At 48.2% G+C, this 18,673-nt stretch overlaps 2 protein-coding genes across 8 annotated transcripts in view; one reads left to right on the top strand and one right to left on the bottom strand.

Annotated features, from left to right (window-relative positions):
• The window catches only part of CFAP61 (cilia and flagella associated protein 61), a 422,179-nt gene that overhangs the window by 165,956 nt on the left and 237,550 nt on the right, over window positions 1-18,673 (bottom strand). The gene's annotated exons all lie outside the window — the stretch shown is intronic.
• Window positions 6,923-16,123, top strand: LOC140849540 (endogenous retrovirus group FC1 Env polyprotein-like). Its single transcript, XM_073236975.1, has 2 exons — window positions 6,923-7,297; window positions 13,748-16,123. The coding sequence occupies exon 2, from the start codon at window positions 13,922-13,924 to the stop codon at window positions 15,602-15,604; it is 1,683 nt and encodes a 560-aa protein (XP_073093076.1). The 5' UTR covers window positions 6,923-7,297; window positions 13,748-13,921; the 3' UTR covers window positions 15,605-16,123.

The raw sequence follows: 18,673 nt of genomic DNA, 5'->3' as shown, positions 1-18,673 counted from the left end.
TGTTTTTATTATGTGCGTGCATATTTCTATGTAGTTGAAATAAACCCATAGTTAAAAAGCAGCAACAAAAAAGACTCATTTGATTATTTGGGCCTGGAGATTCTTTTGGGAGTGGGGCATGGCGGGCCACACCCCCATCTGCTCTACAATGGTGGAAAGGTCCCCCAAGACCGGCTGGGAAAGAGAAGCCAGGCCACTTGTGTCCCAACTGTCTTCATGCTCAGGGGAACCTGGATCTCAGCGTGGCTGCCCTGGGCCAAGGGTTCTGGGCCCCAGCCAGCATCTCCAGAGCAAATCATTCTCAGACAGAACACAGGGAGAGGGGAAACAGGGGGGACAGCCCCATGAAGGAGGCAGTCAGGGCCTTGGCTGTGGACTTGAACCCAGCTGCGCAAACTCCTTGAGCCTGTGGCATTAGCTCCTGCCTTTGGGGTGAAACAGATCACCCAGGTGTTTGTGTGTCTACTGATGACATGAAGGGAGTGGTGACATAGAAGTCACATGGCCTAGATGGTCACTAGCTGCCAACACAGTGACCCAAAATCCAGTATGCAGAGAAGGAGGCTGTCTAGTAAACCAATTAAAATAGTTGTCACTTGTATATAATTCCATGGGACACTGTCAGAGCATCTTTGTAAACTCCTTGTAAATTGCAACTTTTGATATATAATGCTCAATTCAGTTTTTTAAATGAACAATTACCTCTGGTTTCATCAAAACACCATACTGAGGCTCAATAATGTGGTGAAAATGGGGGTGGTTTTAGCCAGCAGAGGTTTGCTATGGTGACCAGAAAGTGCTACCTCAGGCTGGCTCCCTGCAAGCAAAGCTCCTTTTGGTTAAATACATAAACTACCATAAAAACCTCAATTATAACAACTACCTTGGTGATAATTTCAATGCACTGGATTATATTAAAAAAAAACAAACAAAACCTGGGACATGACTGAGGAGCGCGAGAGGCAGGAACCGTGGAATAGGATGTCATTTATGTTTATCACCATGGGTTCCAGCTGTCAGAATGGCTCACGCCTGCCTGCCCTGTAACTGAGTCATGTTTGGTAGGTCAAATAAGTAGCAATAAAAAACCTTTATGGCTCCCACGCTATTTCTATACCTTATTTATTCAATTTTTCCCCTGTTTTTAAGTCATCCTTTTTGTTTCCTTCTTGCTTATTAAGTTGGTTACTATGGCGATCATGACATCAGTAATCTTGACTAAGCTTAATGGTCTGGAGGCAACATACAGGGTAAAGGTTTTCATTCTTTCTTAAAGAGGTTCAACCCCAGAGAACAGCCACGGCGTGATGATTGTGGACCGAGGGCTTCAAGGTGCTTCTCTAAGAGAGACAACACATGGTGGGTGGGGGGCACTGTGCCTCCTCGGCCAAGCCGCCGGGGCAGCCCAGGGCGGGCAGGAAGGCCACGCCCCTGGATCAGCAGCGCTTCGGTTTCTAAGGCCTGTTTAAGCTTTTGCCTCTGATGAACACAAATGTCATTTTCCCTTCAGATTTGGTGAGTGTGTAAATAAAATAATGATAGTAACTAAACTCAGATGGCCTTATGAAAATGACTAAATTGTGGAAAACTTTTCATCCACCTGAGTTCACTTTCAATGTAAAAACTTTCTAGGTTCTTGGTTTATTTTTTCCTCTTCCTCATCTTCCAAGAAAGTATATCCTATGTTTTAAACTAGAATTTTATTAATATAACATCTAAAAGCTTTCATGAAAAAAACCTAAAAGTCAAACTAACAACTCTTTACAATATGTCAATATCGATTGACATAAAATACCTTCATAATGAAGGAGCTACGTTTTTATAATTTCTTCAGGGTCAGGGGAAGCAGGCCAGCCCCACACAGGGCCTTCTCGGTCTGCAGTCTGCGTAGGAACTACTGTTGTCACTATGTGGGGTACTATTTTGTTAGGTGTATTTCATTCCTACCCTACTGAGTCCCTGTTGACTCCTGACCCCTCTTGACCCTTCAGGCAGCAGCCAGAGGACACCACTGGGCAGACATGCCAAAGAAGAACAAGTGGGACTATTTTCTGCTTTTATGTTTCAAGGCAGAGAGCAGGTGGAAAGGTGTCTGAGTCTCAAAAAAGCCTGACTTTTGGGTAGCAAAAGTCAGAGTTGATGCCTCAAGTGCTTTCAAAGGAACACATGGTGACAGCAGAGTCTGTTGTCCCAAAACTGAGAGAAGGAAGAAGAAAGTCAGAGGGAAAGAAAAAGATACATGATGGGAATCCTCTCCTTCCTTTTGGCTAAGGCCAGAGAAGAGGAAGGAGAGGGCAGGATCCTTGCAGAGGTTCTGGGAAGATGGGAATCACCCCCAGAGAGAACTGTGCCCCATGGAGACACCCTGCCACCTGTCCTGAGATAGGGGGAGATAGCTGGGGTGGCACCAGGGCAAGAAAGAAGATGAGGCAGGTCCTGAGCTTCCCACAGCCCAGAACAGTGCTGGAGGAAGGGGAGACAGGCAGAGGGGAAGTGGGGGAGAAAGAGCTACTGAGGAAGGGAGAGGAAGAGAGAGAGAGTGTGTTCCAGTGAGTGTGATGCCTGACCCAGAGTCGTCAAGTCTGTGAAAACGGAGTGTCCCGACTACAAGCAGTGAGGCATGGTTGGGAACCTGGATGCCAAAAAAAGAGATGGCTGAGGACAAGTTCTAAAACCCAGAGGATGGCTGTGAAGACAGGCACCACCCACACACAGACAACTGCCCTCCTGTCCCTTCCTTGCCCTCCATTTTTCCATGCCACTCCATGAGCTCCTGAGAACTGTTTTCCCTTCCCACCAACCCACCAAAAAATGAGGAAGATTCCTGAATGGACTCCAACATCAAATGGTTAAATTTAACTGGAATTGATGATTACTTTTTCCCATCTGGTGAAATGGAGACTCCAAACAGAGATTCTGTTGTGTTAGAGGAAAATGGGAAAATGGAAGACTGCCACTTTGCACACCTGATTATCTGGTCATAGGGTGGCCTCTGCCTATGATGAACAACACAAAAGCCATTTTTCCTTTAGATTAAAAATCTGAATATGACAAAAAATTGGAATCTGACAACAAACAGAGGGTTCCCTGCATGTTATGGTTTACTTAGATAAAGCAAGCATACCTCAAAGAGAAATCATCTTTTTAAAGTCTGGAATCACGGGTTTTCATTTTCAACTTCTAAAACTTTATGCTTTCTTATTGAAGTGACAGTAGCTTTACTTTTGATCTAGAAAAACTGTTTCTAAGAATTAACTGAAAGGAAATCATGATGAACACGATAAAAAATAAGAAAGGTGGACATGGTAACATAGCTTATAACAATAGAAATTTGGATAAAAACCTAAATGACTGGCATTAGAGAATGGTACACACACCAGTGGTGCATGCTGGAACCTGGCATCAGGAGGCTGTAGTGAGCAGCTGTATGGCCTCGGGTAAGGTGATGTCACACAGCACATCTGAGGCTCCAAGACATGGGTGCTACATCCCAAAGGAGCTCCTCTTGTGGAAATGTCAAGGCAGGTGGGCAACACCTGCTGAATGACTCATAAAAACCCGCATTCACAATGAAGATATAACAGGGTTAGAAGGATGAATAGAAGAGGATTTTTCTGGATATTTCCTCAGTGAGAACTGTTGATATGTTCTGGGTTGCACCCCACTCTACTCTTAAGAGGAGAGGTGGGGGTTGCCTCATATTTCACTTCAAGTCACAAGCAAAGGGTTTGGGGGTCTTCAGAGACCCTCACATGAGTCCCCAGTTAGTTGAAACAGTGGACTGGTGTGTGATTCCTGCCCAAGAAATCTAAAGGCCTTAACAGGCAGGCCAGCTGCCACTGGGTGAGCTGAAGGGAAGGTGGCCTGCAGCGGCAGAGTCCATGGTCTCACATGGGAGGGAGTTTTATCATAGGTTCTTCCTATGGGGCCACTTGGAGGGACAAATAAGACTGACTGCACAGATGGAGGGTGGATTGCCCACAGTGTCGCCCCCAGTGACAGGATCTCTGCAGAAACTTAGAGCTCATATCATTAGAGAGGCCAGTCTGGTCAACAGAGCAGAAGCCCTCAGATGGCAGTAGTGGCCACATGCAGACTTGGCTGCTCTACCCACTGTTCCTCCCTGCCTGAACCCAATTTCAGAAGGACCAAAATATAACTAAATAATAGAATAAAACTACCAGTCTTTTTTTTAAAAAAAAAACCTAAACAGAATTTACCCAAAGAAAACAAGTTCTCAGATTCAAAAAGACATAGGCACCCCTATTGCAGCACTATTTACAATAGCCAAGAAATGGAAGCAACCTAAGTGTCCATCAGTAGATGAATGGACTATTCAGCCACAGGAAAGAAACAAATCCTACCATTTGCAACAACATGGATGGAGCTATAGGACATTATGCTCAGTGAAATAAGTCAGGTAGAGAAAGACAAATACCAAATGATTTCCCTCATTTGTAGAGTATAACAATGAAACAAAACTGAAGGAAGAAAATAGCATCAGACTCCAAGAAGGGACTAGCAGTTACCAAAGGGGAGAGGTGGGGGAGGGTGGGGTGTGAGGGAGGGAGAAGGGGATTGAGGGGTATCATGAGTAGTGCACACGGTGTGGGGGAGATCATGGGGAAGACAGTGTAGCACAGAGAAGACAAATAGAAACTCTGTGGCATCTTACTACACTGATGGACAGTGACTGCAATGGGGTGAGGGGGGACTCAATAATAAGGGTGAATGTAATAACCACATTGTTTTTCTTGTGAAACCTTCATAAGATTGTATATCAATGATACCTTAAAAAAATAACATGGGTAACTGTTAAAAAAAATGCTAAACAATAATATGTGTAATAGATGCTAAATAAGTAGGGGGGCATGTTGAGTTAGAAAGAGAGAAGGGGTCCCCTCTATCCTTCTCCCCCAGATACCGCCTTCAGCAAGGGATGGGGGACTATAATCTTTGAATGAAAATTGAGTTTTGATTATTACATGAAGTGAAACTGGACATTTTATGAGATTAAGACCACTTGTGATTTGGAGTGACCCACTCAAGTTTGATGACCTAAAATTGCCAAGAAAATTCACAGGACTTGCTCACTTTCCATCCGGTGCAGGGAAAAACCCACCAAGGTGAGCATATTTATAGGGCAAGGACAGAGAAATCAAGTGGCTTCTTGAGGACTCCTACAAGTCCTGCTGGCTTACTGCTCATCACATAACGGAACCTCTCGTAACCTCAGTTTCCCCCATTGCAAAATGGAGAAAGTGACACACAAATGTCTGTGACAACACAGAGAGATAATCCATGCACGCACGTGGCCCAGAGCCTGGCACAGGGAGGGGCTACCGAGGATTAGGGCTTGCTAGTCAAAGGACAACTTCCACCATTAAAGCACTACAGCACAGTAATGTGCAAATATATTCATAATATAGTCACTGAAAAAGTATGTTTCAAAGCACTATGTTCATGTAACCCCATATTTACAATTGAGAACAAAGATAAAGTTGCACATTATCTTTTTTTTCACAGAAAATAATCTGGAAGTAAAAACACCAAAATATCCACAAAAGTAATCTATAGATACAGGACTACAAGTTTTATCAACTCTCTTTTTCTATTGTGTTTTCCTAAAATTTTCCCCATAACCATGTACGGCTTTTGTATGACATACATGTTTTTAATCAGCAGGAAAAGATGCACCTTCCCCAGTCAGCACCTGCAGCTGTAACTGTCCTCTTTGTCACTTGATACCCTCAGCTACTTTAAAATACACAAAGCAAAGCCTCCTGGTGGCGCTGCCACGCCTTCCCTCCCTGAAGGCAAATTCTAAAGAAGTCACTTAGTGCGAAGGCCAATTCCTACCCAAGAACTCGGGTCCACCAGGAGCCTTGCTTGGCTGCGGCCCTCCAGAGTGTGTAGCAGGCAGCTGATGTGTCCTGAGGCACTTCTGGACCTTCGTGGCATTTATTACCCCAGCTCAGAGTGCATTTTTTCCCCCTGCTGTGGGGTTGTGGCAAGAATCCCATCAGCATCCAGGATTTTTTTTTTCTGGTGGGAGCTGCTCTAAAAGCAGTACACTACTAAAGGTAAACTGAAACAAAGGACATGCCAGTAGCTTAGAAGCCAGAAGCCCTCCCTCCATGTCAGTCCTATGGCTTGGCTGGGCATGTTCTTGCTGCTGGAAATCTTCTGAATGTCTGTGCAGGCCCACAGGAGGCTGAGGAGACAGAGAGGGTAAGTAGGGAAGATAAGAACAGGAGAGATCTTAGAAAAATCTCTGCTTTCAAAAAAACTGAAGCTTTTGTTGGTGGTATTCTGTCAAACACATGCATGAAGCTCTCTGGGAGTGGTGGGAAAGCTCTACCTCAAACTGACAGAACAGGTAGGCACACCGCCCTTCTGTGCCTTGGGTTAACCAGCACTTCACAGCTTACTAGCAGGAATGCGGGGTCTGATCAAGAATGTGACCAGTGCAAAATGGTTCAGTCACTTGAGAAAATAGTTTTTCCTCAAAATGTAACCATAGGACTTACCAATTCTACTCCTAGGTATAGACACACAAGAGAAACGAAAACATATATCCACATAAAAACCTGTGCATGGAAGTTCACAAGAACATTTTTTCATAGTAGCCAAAGAGTAGAAAGAACTCAACTGTTCATCAACTGGTGAATGGATAAATAAAATGTAGTATAGCCATCCAATAGGATATTATTCAGCAATCAAAAGGAATCAAGTAGCAATACATACTACAAAATGGATGAACCTTAAACACATGCTAAGTGAAAGAAAATAGTCACAAAATACCACATATTGTATAATATCATTTATACAAACTATTCAAAATAGACAAATTCATAGAAACAGAAAGTAAAGCACTAGTTGTCTATGGTGAAGGTGAGGGCTTATGGTGTGACTACTGAAGGGTCCCCACCAGTAAGATGGCGAACTTCCGGCTTCTTTTCGGGGTCCTCGGTTCCCGCCGGCGCCACCTGAAGCCCAATCACCTCTCGCCCCCCTCCCAATCCCAGCACCTAGCCAACAGCCACCAGCCCCGTAGAAGTAACACCACAATCACCCTATGCCCCATCCTATATATCCCAGCACCTTTCCCTAATAAAGCGGAACTCTCCGGTAAATTGCTGTTGTGTGTCGCTCCTTTCCTTTCATTGGTGCCGAAACCCGGGAGACGGGACACCCCAACTGGGCCCCGTCTTCCCCCAACACCAGCAGCAGCTTGCCCTCGTCCTCTTTTTCCGGCGCTGGCTCATCACACTCACCACTCCTCTCTGGCCTTTAGGTAAGTCCCCCCCCCCCCCTCCGGGGTGGGCCACTCTTCCCTGAGCTATCGCAGTGCCATTGACCGTGATCGTCCGGCAAGGCCCTGACGCTCGGGGACGAGGAGGGAACGCTCCCCGCCTCAGGCCTTCACGGCTGCGGCGGACCCTCAGGCCCCTCCTCCAAAAGCCATAAACCCCCACCTCAGCTGAGACTTTTTAAGCAAAACTTCCCCGGGGTGGGCCACTCTTCCCTGAGCTATCGCAGTGCCATTGACCGTGATCGTCCGGCAAGGCCCTGACGCTCGGGGACGAGGAGGGAACGCTCCCCGCCTCAGGCCTTCACGGCTGCGGCGGACCCTCAGGCCCCTCCCCCGACAGCCATAAATCCCTGCCTCAGGCCCTCACGGCTGCAGCGGACCCTCAGGCCCCTCCTCCAAAAGCCATAAACTCCCACCTCAGGCCTTCACAGCTGCAGCAGACTCTCAGCCCCCCCCCCCAACAGCCATAAATGAGGTGACTCCTTTGCGGATGAGAACGCTCCTTTTCCCGCTCCCTCCTCCTTCTGTTCCGTCCGCCGAAACCTGTTCGGCCCGCCGAAAACGCCTAGCGCTAGGTACCTCGTGACTCCGGCACTCTGCCTTCTTAGGGAAGTTTGGGTGACGACCCACACTTCCCAAGAAATTCCGACTCGTATACGAGTTTCCGCAGACCACCAAGGATCATCGGGGACGCCCTTTGTCTCCTTGTGGTCTGCCTCCAGTCCGAGGATCCCCGTTCGTCTTCCCCTGTTTGTCTCCTTCTCTGTCCTTTAGCCATTTTGTCTCCTTGTGGTCTGCCTCCAGTCCGAGGATCCCCGTTCGTCTTCCCCTGTTTGTCTCCTTCTCTGTCCTTTAGCCATTTTGTCTCCTTGTGGTCTGCCTCCAGTCTGAGGATCTCCGTTCGTCTTCCCCTGTTTGTCTCCTTCTCTGTCCTTTAGCCATGGGAGCCTCCTCATCCCTCCCTGAAAGTTCACCTCTTGAATGCCTGCTTAAGCATCTGGCTACCCTCTCCCTGACGCCTGATATAAAACCAAAACTTCTCCGTAAATATTGCTCCCAAGATTGGCCGACATACCCCCTAGACAATAACAACCAATGGCCCGCAGGGGGAACTCTTGATCCTAACATCACTCGCAATCTCTTTAACTACTGCCAGCGCCTGAAAAAATGGAAGGAGATTCCCTATATCGAAGCTTTTCGCCTCCTAGCTCAAAATCCCAGCCTCTGCACCACCTGCTCCCCGCCCCAAGTTCTCCTAGCCTGCAAGCCGTCTCCCTCCCCTCCACACACTCCCAGTCCCTCTTCAATTACCTTTGACCCGGCCGACGAGCCTCCGCCATACAGACTTCCCCCTTCAGCCCCTCCCCCTCCTACAACCCCTCCACCCTCCGCCGCCACTGCCGCCTCTTTCCCCATGGCAGAAGCCTCCCGTCCTCTCCCTTCCCCTTCTTCTCCTACAACAGCACCCCCCCCTTCCTCTCCCGCCCCCCCCGCTGCCGCTTCCCCCGCCGCAGAAGCTTCCCCTCCTCTCCCTTCCCCTTCTCCTTCTACAACACCCTCTCCCCCTTCCTCTACCGCCGCCACCGCTGCCGCTTCCCCCGCGGCAGAAGCTTCCCATCCTCTCCCTTCCCCTTCTCCTTCTACAACAGCCTCTCCCCCTTCCTCTACCGCCGCCACCGCTGCCGCTTTCCCCGCGGCAGAAGCTTCCCATCCTCTCCCTTCCCCTTCTTCTCCTACAACAGCCCCTCCCCCTTCCTCTATCGCCGCCTCCGCCTCCCCCCCCCCAGAAGCCCCCCCACCTCTCCCTTCCCCCTCCTCCACCATCTCCTCCTGCACCTCACCACCTCCTCCTCTGTCCCCCTCACCTTCCCCCCTCCCGCAAATCAAGCCTGAGCCTTTCAGCCCCCCTCTAACTAAGTTCCAAGAGCCTCGTCCATTTTTGCCCCCTCAGATTCGGTCCCGAGAGCCTCCCAAAATTATCGCGGCTTTGCCCCCATTACCTGTTTCCCCTGCACAGACTGAGCCAGAACCCTTCAGTCCCCCTCAGACTCGGTCCCGAGGGCCTCCCAAAATTATCGCCCCGCTCCGGGAAGTAGCAGGATCCGAAGGCATCTTGCGTGTTCACGTCCCCTTCTCCTTAGGAGATTTAGCCCAACTAGAGAAACGCCTAGGTTCCTTTTCCACTGATCCCACGACCTACATCAGGGAGTTTCAATGGACCCTCCAGTCTTACAGCCTCACGCATCATGACATCTTCATGCTCCTGGCCAATACTCTCCTCCCTGAGGAGCGTAGACAAGCTTGGGACTTCGCCCAAATGCATGCTACCGAAACCCACAGGACTGACCCCACCTGTCCCCCTGGTCCCACTGCTGTCCCCGAACAAGACCCACACTGGGATTATAACACCGCTGTGGGTCTCCACTCTCGAGATATTTTTGCCTCCTGCTTAATAGCAGGTCTAAAAAAGGCAGCTCGTAAAGTAGTCAATTTTCAAAAGCTCCAAGACATAATTCAAAAGAGAGATGAAACCCCCTCCGAGTTCTTAGATAGACTCACTCAAGCCCTATTACAGTATACCAGCCTGGACCCAGAAACACCTGAAGGAAGACAGGTCCTTATGACATACTTCCTAGCTCAAAGCTACCCCGACATTAAAGCTAAACTCAAAAAGTTAGAACAGGGCCCCGCTACCCCACAGACTGAGATCCTAACAGTGGCCTTTAAAGTCTTCCATAACCGGGAGGAGGAGAAAGAACGCCGTAAACAAAAAGCTGATCAGGCCAATTTCCAGATGTTGGCCCAGCTGATAAAACCACAACCTGGGCGCCCCTCTACAGACAAGCCCCCCCAAGGAGCTTGTTTCAAGTGCGGAAAAGAGGGACATTGGTCAAGGGCGTGCCCCTCCCCCAGATCTCCTACCACCCCATGCCCCAGATGCCACAAAAAGGGCCACTGGGGGTCTGATTGCCCAACCACCCGAAGGGGAGGCTGGACGAACAACCCCCATCCTAAGCCCACCGTAGTGGGGCTGGCAGAAGAAGATTGACGGGGCCCGGGGGCTTCTCGCCCGACCATTTCCATCACCAAACAGGAGCCCAGGGTTACTTTAACAGTAGACGGTCGCCCCATCTCCTTCCTCCTAGATACAGGAGCCACCTTCTCAGTCTTGCGAGAATACCGGGGCCCTACCACGCCAGCCATTACTCCTATAGTCGGGGTAGGAGGTAAACAGATTTTCCCATTAAAACCCCCCCCCCTTTTATGCACAATCCTAGACAGTCCCATACCTTTCTCCCACTCCTTCCTAGTTATGCCCCAGTGTCCCATCCCCTTACTAGGACGGGACATCCTTTCCCTCCTCCACGTTTCCATAACTATATCCAATCCCACAGCCCCCAGTACTCCCTTTCTGATGGCCCTCATAGCCGACAGCCCCCCTCTACCCAATGAAAGCTCCAGTTCTGCCCTTATACACCCTGTAAATCCCAAAGTTTGGGACATTACAAGCCCCTCCATGGCCCTATGTCCCCCTGCCTCTATCAAATTACGTGACCCCTCTCAGTATATCTGTCAGGCCCAATACCCCCTAACCACTTCAGCCCTCATAGGCCTCCAACCCATCATTCAAGATCTCTTAAACAAAAACTACCTCAGACCCACTCACTCCCCATTTAATACCCCCATATTAGCTGTTAAAAAAAACAACGGATCTTTCCGCCTTGTCCAAGACCTTCGCCTCATCAACATAGCCGTTGTCCCTATCCATCCCTTAGTTCCAAATCCATACACCCTTTTATCGCAGATCCCTGCTTCTGCATCCCACTTCTCAGTCCTAGATCTCAAGGACGCATTTTTTTCTATTCCCCTAGACCCCTCCTCCCAAAATTTTTTTGCCTTCACCTGGACGGACCCATACACCAGACATTCTGTTCAGCTTACTTGGACAGTTTTACCACAAGGCTTCCGAGATAGTCCCCATATTTTTGGACAAGTCCTAGCTCAAGACCTCAAACAGTTTCACCATGATCACCCCGAGTCCACTTTATTACAATATGTAGATGATCTTCTGCTCTGCAGTCCCTCGTGGGAACAGTCTCAACTTGACACTGCGTCTCTACTTAACCTTCTAGCTTCCAGAGGTTACCGAGTATCCCCTGCCAAAGCTCAAATCTCTTCCCCTTCTGTCACTTACCTTGGATTCCTTCTGTCTCAGCAAAGAAAGTCCATTACCTTAGACAGAAAACGACTCCTCTCTGACCTGCCCGTTCCCAAAACCAAGACAGAAATCCTTTCCTTTCTAGGCTTGGCTGGGTATTTTAGAGCGTGGATCCCTAACTTCTCCCTGTTGGCAAGATCCCTATACGACCTCAGCAAGGGCCCCCCTGAAGAACCATTATCATCCTCACCCCGACACTCCTTCATTAAGCTCCGTCAAGCCCTTGTAAAAGCTCCAGCTCTCCATCTCCCTGATTTGTCAAAACCCTTCTCATTATACATTCATGAGAGGTCCAGTCAAGCTCTAGGAGTCCTAGGCCAATATTATGGCCCATCCTTTGCCCCAGTAGCTTATCTCTCCAAGCAATTAGACCCCACAGTTCGGGGATGGGCCCCCTGCCTACGGGCATTAGCCGCTGGACAGCTCTTGCAGAAAGAAGCTCATAAACTAACATTCGGAGCGCCACTTACCATTCTGTCCCCACATCACCTAAAAGATCTCTTAACCTACAAAAGTTTACAGACTCTCCCCCCCTCCAGACTCCTCACCTTACTGTCCTCTTTCCTCCAAAATCCAAACATTTCTTTCCTCCCCTGCCCGCCCCTAAATCCGGCCACTCTTCTTCCTCTACCCTGCTCTCCTCATACTCCCTCGCATGATTGCCTAGAAGCCCTTCACAACTTCCTTCCATGCCACTCCACGATCTCCGAAGGAGCCCTCTCACACTCCGACCTCATCTGGTTTACTGATGGGTCCTCCTTTAAACATGAGGGCATCCACTACTCAGGATATGCAGTAGTCTCCCTCGAAGATGTCATTGAAGCACGAGCCCTACCCCCTGGTACAACCAATCAGCAGGCTGAACTCATTGCAGCCACCAGAGCTTGCACTCTGGCCCGGGACACGTCTCTCACATTGTACACTGACTCCAAGTACGTATTCCACATTCTCTTGTCCCACGCGGCAGTATGGAAAGAACGAGGCCTCCTCACCACAAAAGGGAATTCCATAACTAATTCAGCCTTCATTACTAAACTTTTAGAGGCTTCACAACTCCCACACCGACTAGGCATAGTCCACTGCAAATCACATCAAAAAGATGACTCCCCCATTGCAAGAGGTAACAACAAGGCCGACAGAGTAGCCCGGTCAGTTGCCCTATCAGAAAACGCACCAGGCAACAATCCGTCTGCCCTTGCAGTTTTAGCCTTATCACAAGATGCCCTCTGCTCTCAGGACAAAGAGTCTCTCTTCCGCCTCTTACATGACCTGTTCCACCCCAGCCCCCAATCCTTAATCCATTTTTTACAATCTTTTTTTCCTCTCTCTCCTGAAGACAAAACCCTACTTAACCAAATAACCTGCAAGTGCACCATCTGCCAACGCACTAACCCTAATACCCCCCTCAAAGCCCGACCCTTCCCGGCTCATCAAGCAAGGGGTAATGTCCCCGCTGCAGATTGGCAAATAGACTTCACTAACATGCCCCCTGTACGACGTACCAGATACCTACTCGTGCTAGTAGATACATTTTCAGGATGGGTTGAAGCTTTCCCCACCACTAACAAACGAGCATCTGTAGTTGCCTCTATCCTCCTCACCCAGATCTTTCCTAGGTTCGGGATGCCCACTTCCCTCCAATCAGATAACGGCCCTGAGTTCACTGCCCAAATTATCCAGAACCTCTCCAAGTCGCTCTCGCTCCCCTGGCATTTACATTGTCCTTATCGACCACAAGCTTCAGGAAAAGTAGAAAGAGCCAATAGGACTCTAAAAGACATCCTGACCAAACTATCTCTAGAACTACACCTTGACTGGGTTCGCTTACTTCCCTTAGCTCTACTCCGCATTCGAGCCCTCCCAAAAAAACCTTCCTTCTTGTCACCCTTTGAGATCATGTACGGCCGCCCGATTCTACCCCCGGGGCTCCCTTCCCACAAAGGACCAATTCCTCCCAATATAGCCCTTCCACTACTCTCTCTCCTCCGCACTGAATTGTGGAAATATCAAGATTGGCTCCTTCCTGATCCATCCGCCTCCCAAAATCCTCCTGTCTTACAGCCCGGCCAACTAGTGTTTTATAAGCCACCACAGGATCAGCCCTCTCTCACCCCGAAATGGGAAGGTCCACACCCAGTTATTCTCTGCACCCCCTCGGCTGCCAAGCTCTCACTGCCTGATAACTCTGTCACCCCTTGGATTCATATCTCCAGGTTGAAACCAAATACCCAAGACTCACCTTCTCTGGACACCCAAGACCCATCAGTCACAATCCAGAGTCCTTCGGACACAGCCCAAGACGCTGTCTACTCTACCACGCCTCATCCCTCTGATCCCTTGAAGCTCCGCATCTCCCGTGCACCCCCTTTGCCATCCATACCTGAATCATGACTTTTTCCTCCTTTACTGCTCTCTCGCTTTTTTCCCTCATTCCTATTGTCTTCCCTGCCGCCCCATCCTCCTTTGTATGGCGATTCAAAGTCAAGCAGACTTACACACAGCATCAAACAAAAGTTACTGCCCTCATTGCCACATCAGACTGCCCTCTGAAAGGCTGCTCTGAGCCTTTGTACCTCCACTTTCCTCCCTCCACTGAAGTATTCATTTACAGCTACCTTTATTCTCCCTACCTCTGCTTCCTCTATGACCAAAGACAAGCCTATTGCAGGCGATGGCCAGACACCTACGGGGGATGCCCCTACTGGTCTTGCACCATTCACTACATGGGTGACTTCCAGTACCCACAGTATTACTCCTCCAACCGTTTCATGAAATATCCCAACGGCTCATTCTCCTTATCAATCCCAGATCCCTGGGACTCTCGATGGGCTGCTGGAGTAACAGCCTCAGTTTACTACAAGGGGTCCTCGACCCCCCACGGTACCCTTCATATCTCTCGAGAGTATGTTCCCTCTCGCTCCCAGATCTCTCAAGTTGCATCAGATATCAGACATTCCGAAAAGGTCATTATCCAAACTCTTGACGGCGCCTCTTCATCTTATTCCTCCTACTCTTGGTTACAGCTCATTCAAGACACCACCATCTTTCTCAACCACACCCTCAACACCGCCAATTGTTTCTTGTGCGCATCACTACAGCGCCCACTGCTGGCCGCCGTGCCCCTTAATATTTCCAACTACTCCTTCCATGCAGAAGGACAACCCCTCCGTCCCCTGGCAGACATACCCCTATGGGAGCCAGAATACCCAGATAATCTCACCATCCACCACTGTGTAGGCCCAACTCCACCCCCCTCCAGTGCACTTCACTGCCTCTCTATCTACACCCCTACCTCCGGCTCCAAGACTTTTACACAACCGGGACACTTCTTTTGGTGTAATGGCAGCCTTTTCAACTCACTGCCTCTCAATTCCGATACACCCTGCATTCTCGTCACCCTAATCCCACAGCTTACACTTTACAGCATGGCAGAATTCCTTGAGCTCCAACCTCCCTTGCACTCGCGCACAAAAAGGGCTGCTTTCCTTCCCATCATGGTCGGTATCTCTTTAATCACCTCAGCCATTGGGGTGGGGTTTTCAGGAGGAGCCTTGGGTCACTCTCTATGGGCAGTTAGAGATCTCGACGCCAAACTTGAGGGAGCCCTGGCATCCACTGCCGATTCCCTAGCCTCTCTCCAAAGACAAGTCACTTCGCTAGCTAAAGTCACCCTTCAAAACCGGCGGGCCCTAGATCTGCTTACAGCCGAGAAGGGTGGCACCTGCGTCTTCCTCCAGGAAGAGTGCTGCTATTACATCAACGAATCCGGCATTGTAGAAACTGACATCACCAAACTCACTGACCTTGCCTCCAGCCTCCACTCTGCTTCCAATTCCAACCCATTCTCGTCAATACTAACAAACCCCCTCCTAACCTGGCTCTGGCCCATTGCAGGCCCCATAATAGTCATTCTTCTTGTCTGTCTCTTCTTACCCTGTATAATAAAGTTCATCAAATCCCAAGTCGGGAAAATCTCTAATCAAGCTTTCAACCAGCTTTTACTCAGGAACTACCAGCTTCTGGCCACGGAAGACCCCTCACCCTCACGTGACCTCCTCACCACATGCTGAGATGGACCCCTCTCTCCGCTGGAAACTGTTCCTGGAAACAATGGCCGCAGACGCCTGGCTCCTGACACCCATATCCTCTTGGCACCATTGGAATCAACAGGTCCTCAACCTATGGTTACAGGGAACCTTCATTGATTTCCAACCTGAAGAAGTCCACATCTACTCATCCTTACTGTGGGGAGTCCTGTCAACCCTTTCCTCCCAATCCTCAAACCCTCACTCCCTTCTCCGCCCCTGTTCAGCAGGAAGCAGTCAGAAAGAAAGCAACGCCCACAAACCCATAGAGGAGAAAGGGGGGAATGAAGGGTCCCCACCAGTAAGATGGCGAACTTCCGGCTTCTTTTCGGGGTCCTCGGTTCCCGCCGGCGCCACCTGAAGCCCAATCACCTCTCGCCCCCCTCCCAATCCCAGCACCTAGCCAACAGCCACCAGCCCCGTAGAAGTAACACCACAATCACCCTATGCCCCATCCTATATATCCCAGCACCTTTCCCTAATAAAGCGGAACTCTCCGGTAAATTGCTGTTGTGTGTCGCTCCTTTCCTTTCAACTACTAATGGGTTTTTTTTGGGGGGGTGATGAAAAGGTTCTAAAGTTACATGGTGATGGTTGCCCAACTTTGTGACTATACTAATAGACAACAAATTGTATGATTTAAATGGGTGAATTGTATGGTGTATGATTTATATCTCAATAAAGCTGTCAAAGAGAGAAAAGGCAGGGGGAGAGACTGGTTATCCTACAATATCTATTCTATAAAATGAGGGTAAGATATAGGACTGATTTTGACAATACTGAGATGGTAAGAAGTAACTTCACCTTTCACAGTTTCTTCTCTTACTCCTTAATGACCTTGTTATGCCACTCTGTTGTAGCTCGATTTCTAAACCGTGTCCAGGCTTGTTGATTATACCACTAGTGCACATCCTGTCTACTCTTCACCTCCCAAGTAGACTTTTAGTTATTCATCCTGAGCATTTACTTGAGCACCTTCTGAGAACACTGTGCAGCCACACACAACATGGAATAAGTCTTGAGAAATTTATAATGTAACCTATATATATGGAATCATAATTTTCCCCCTTTTCCCAGCAGCCACTGCTATAATTTCAAAAGGTTTTTAACAACAATTTGATGCAACACAGAGAAAAACGAAGGATAGTGTCCAAAAACTGATCCAGCACTACAACCTGGCCCTAGGTGTCTGCTCTTTCCTAGCCAAGCCCAGCCAGGCTCAGGCTGGCACTGGATCAAGCCACAAGGAAATTCCAAACTGCTCTGGAGGATGCCAATTATCTGTGGGTCACCCTTTGATTAAGTAGGTAATGCCAAGGATCTGGGAGATGCTAAAAGGCCTCTGTCAAGAGTCTTCCCTTTCTGTGGTTTGGTTTTCCTTCAATGAGTCATAATGGCAGTACTTTCACTTTTTAGATTAAAGAGTATATATGCAGTGGTGGAAGGTACACGTTTTGTCATCCAACTGCCTGGGCTTGAAGCTTTGTTAATAAATTAGCCTTTGCACAAGCCATTTACCCTCCTTTCCGCAGGCCTGTTTTCTTTAGGTACATTGAGGATGGTAATAGAAACAACAGTTTACAAGTGTTGATGGGAGGATAAATGAGGTAATTCATGGGAAGCCTCTAGTAAGAGCTCAATAGATGTTAGTAGTAGTAGTCCTTGTTGTTTATTACTTTGTAACCTTTCTAGGAGGGAGGAATTATGAGACTAATGAGAATAAACCATAGAATTTGTATTGTTTGAAGGAAAAAAAGAACTCATGAAGGAATTTATGTAAATTATTCTCAGAATGTAAGTGAAAAGGGTGCACTGTAAAAGGAGGAAATACATTTACCACAGATAGCATAAATGCATAAAAAATGGCTGAGAAGTGGGTTAAAAAAGCAAACTTGACTCACGGACAGTAATTTAAAGTGGGTTAATTTCATTTCAAGAAAATATTACCAAGGGTACACATTAATAATGATCAGTGCATATATGATGTTGAAAATTATGGGTATGCAGTTGTACAAACATCTACCAAGGAGATGCTGATTTTAAAACACACACACACACCCTGACCACAAGTCTAACCAAGAGAAGTCCAACCACAAGCAGTGAAAGTTTCCAAGTTTAAGGAAAGGGTTTGGAAACAATTAAGCTGGGGAAAATCTAGCAGGTGCTGGGAGAATAATGCAATTTCCTAGGGCAGCAGATGTACAAGTGAAACAGTATCCAGTAACAGTCCATCAGATGGTGATTACAGCCTGACCCGGGAAGAACAGCCGAGATGAAAAGGGCCAATTCAAAGGGTAACTGAATGCCAATGAGTGACATCTTCCAGAGAGATCACATACCAGGAAAAATGGGGCCCGCACTTAGCTCTGAGAAGGGGGGTTAAATAAACCATCATTTTTCTTTGTAGAAGGACAAAAGGAAAATAGACTTCATTAGTCAAGATTTAAACAGACCATCACTAATAAACAACCACAAAAAAGCAACAACATTTCTCTGAAAGTATGTTTCCTGAAATAATTCTGTCAGCTAAAAGATGACAGATTGATATGGCCCAGAAAAAATTTGTAAAATAGAGGGAGCGAGCATGAGGTGAGTTCACACTGTAATTCTCTGACACTGAATGAGGTGGAGAACTGCAGTGAATGAAGTGGATGACAGGGAGCAACGCTTGAGATGGAAGCAACGATAGGAGATGCTTTAGTTCCAAGCAGACTTTCGGACTTCTAAGCTCACAAATAAGAGTCTTTTAAAATCCCAACGTGCAAAAGAAACAGTCCCTCGAGCCAAACACAATGGCTGCCAAGGCGTTCTGCACAGTGGGTCTAACCTCAGTGTGGCAGCTCCTCCCGAGCTGCTGTCACTGTGTCCTCCCCCAGCCCTGGTGTGACCAGCCCCCGCAGCTGCACACAGTACTGACCCTGGACTGCAAGCTCCTGGAGGGCAGGGGTAGTGTGTGTCAGAGCAGTCTCTGAATCCCTATTCAGGGGCAAGAAGGAAAGACAATAGGCTTGCATATAGAGCTACCCCAAAGTAAGTGAGGGTCAAATTGCTCCA

Source organism: Manis javanica, chromosome 5 (assembly GCF_040802235.1).
Source record: "Manis javanica isolate MJ-LG chromosome 5, MJ_LKY, whole genome shotgun sequence".
In the NCBI taxonomy this organism is placed as follows: Eukaryota; Metazoa; Chordata; class Mammalia; order Pholidota; family Manidae; genus Manis; species Manis javanica.
This window is presented reverse-complemented; position numbering and strand designations above follow the sequence as displayed.

Coding starts and splice junctions, on each gene's coding strand:
- LOC140849540 (XM_073236975.1), top strand. CDS start 13,922: ATGACTTTTTCCTCCTTTACTGCTCTCTCGCTTTTTTCCCTCATTCCT.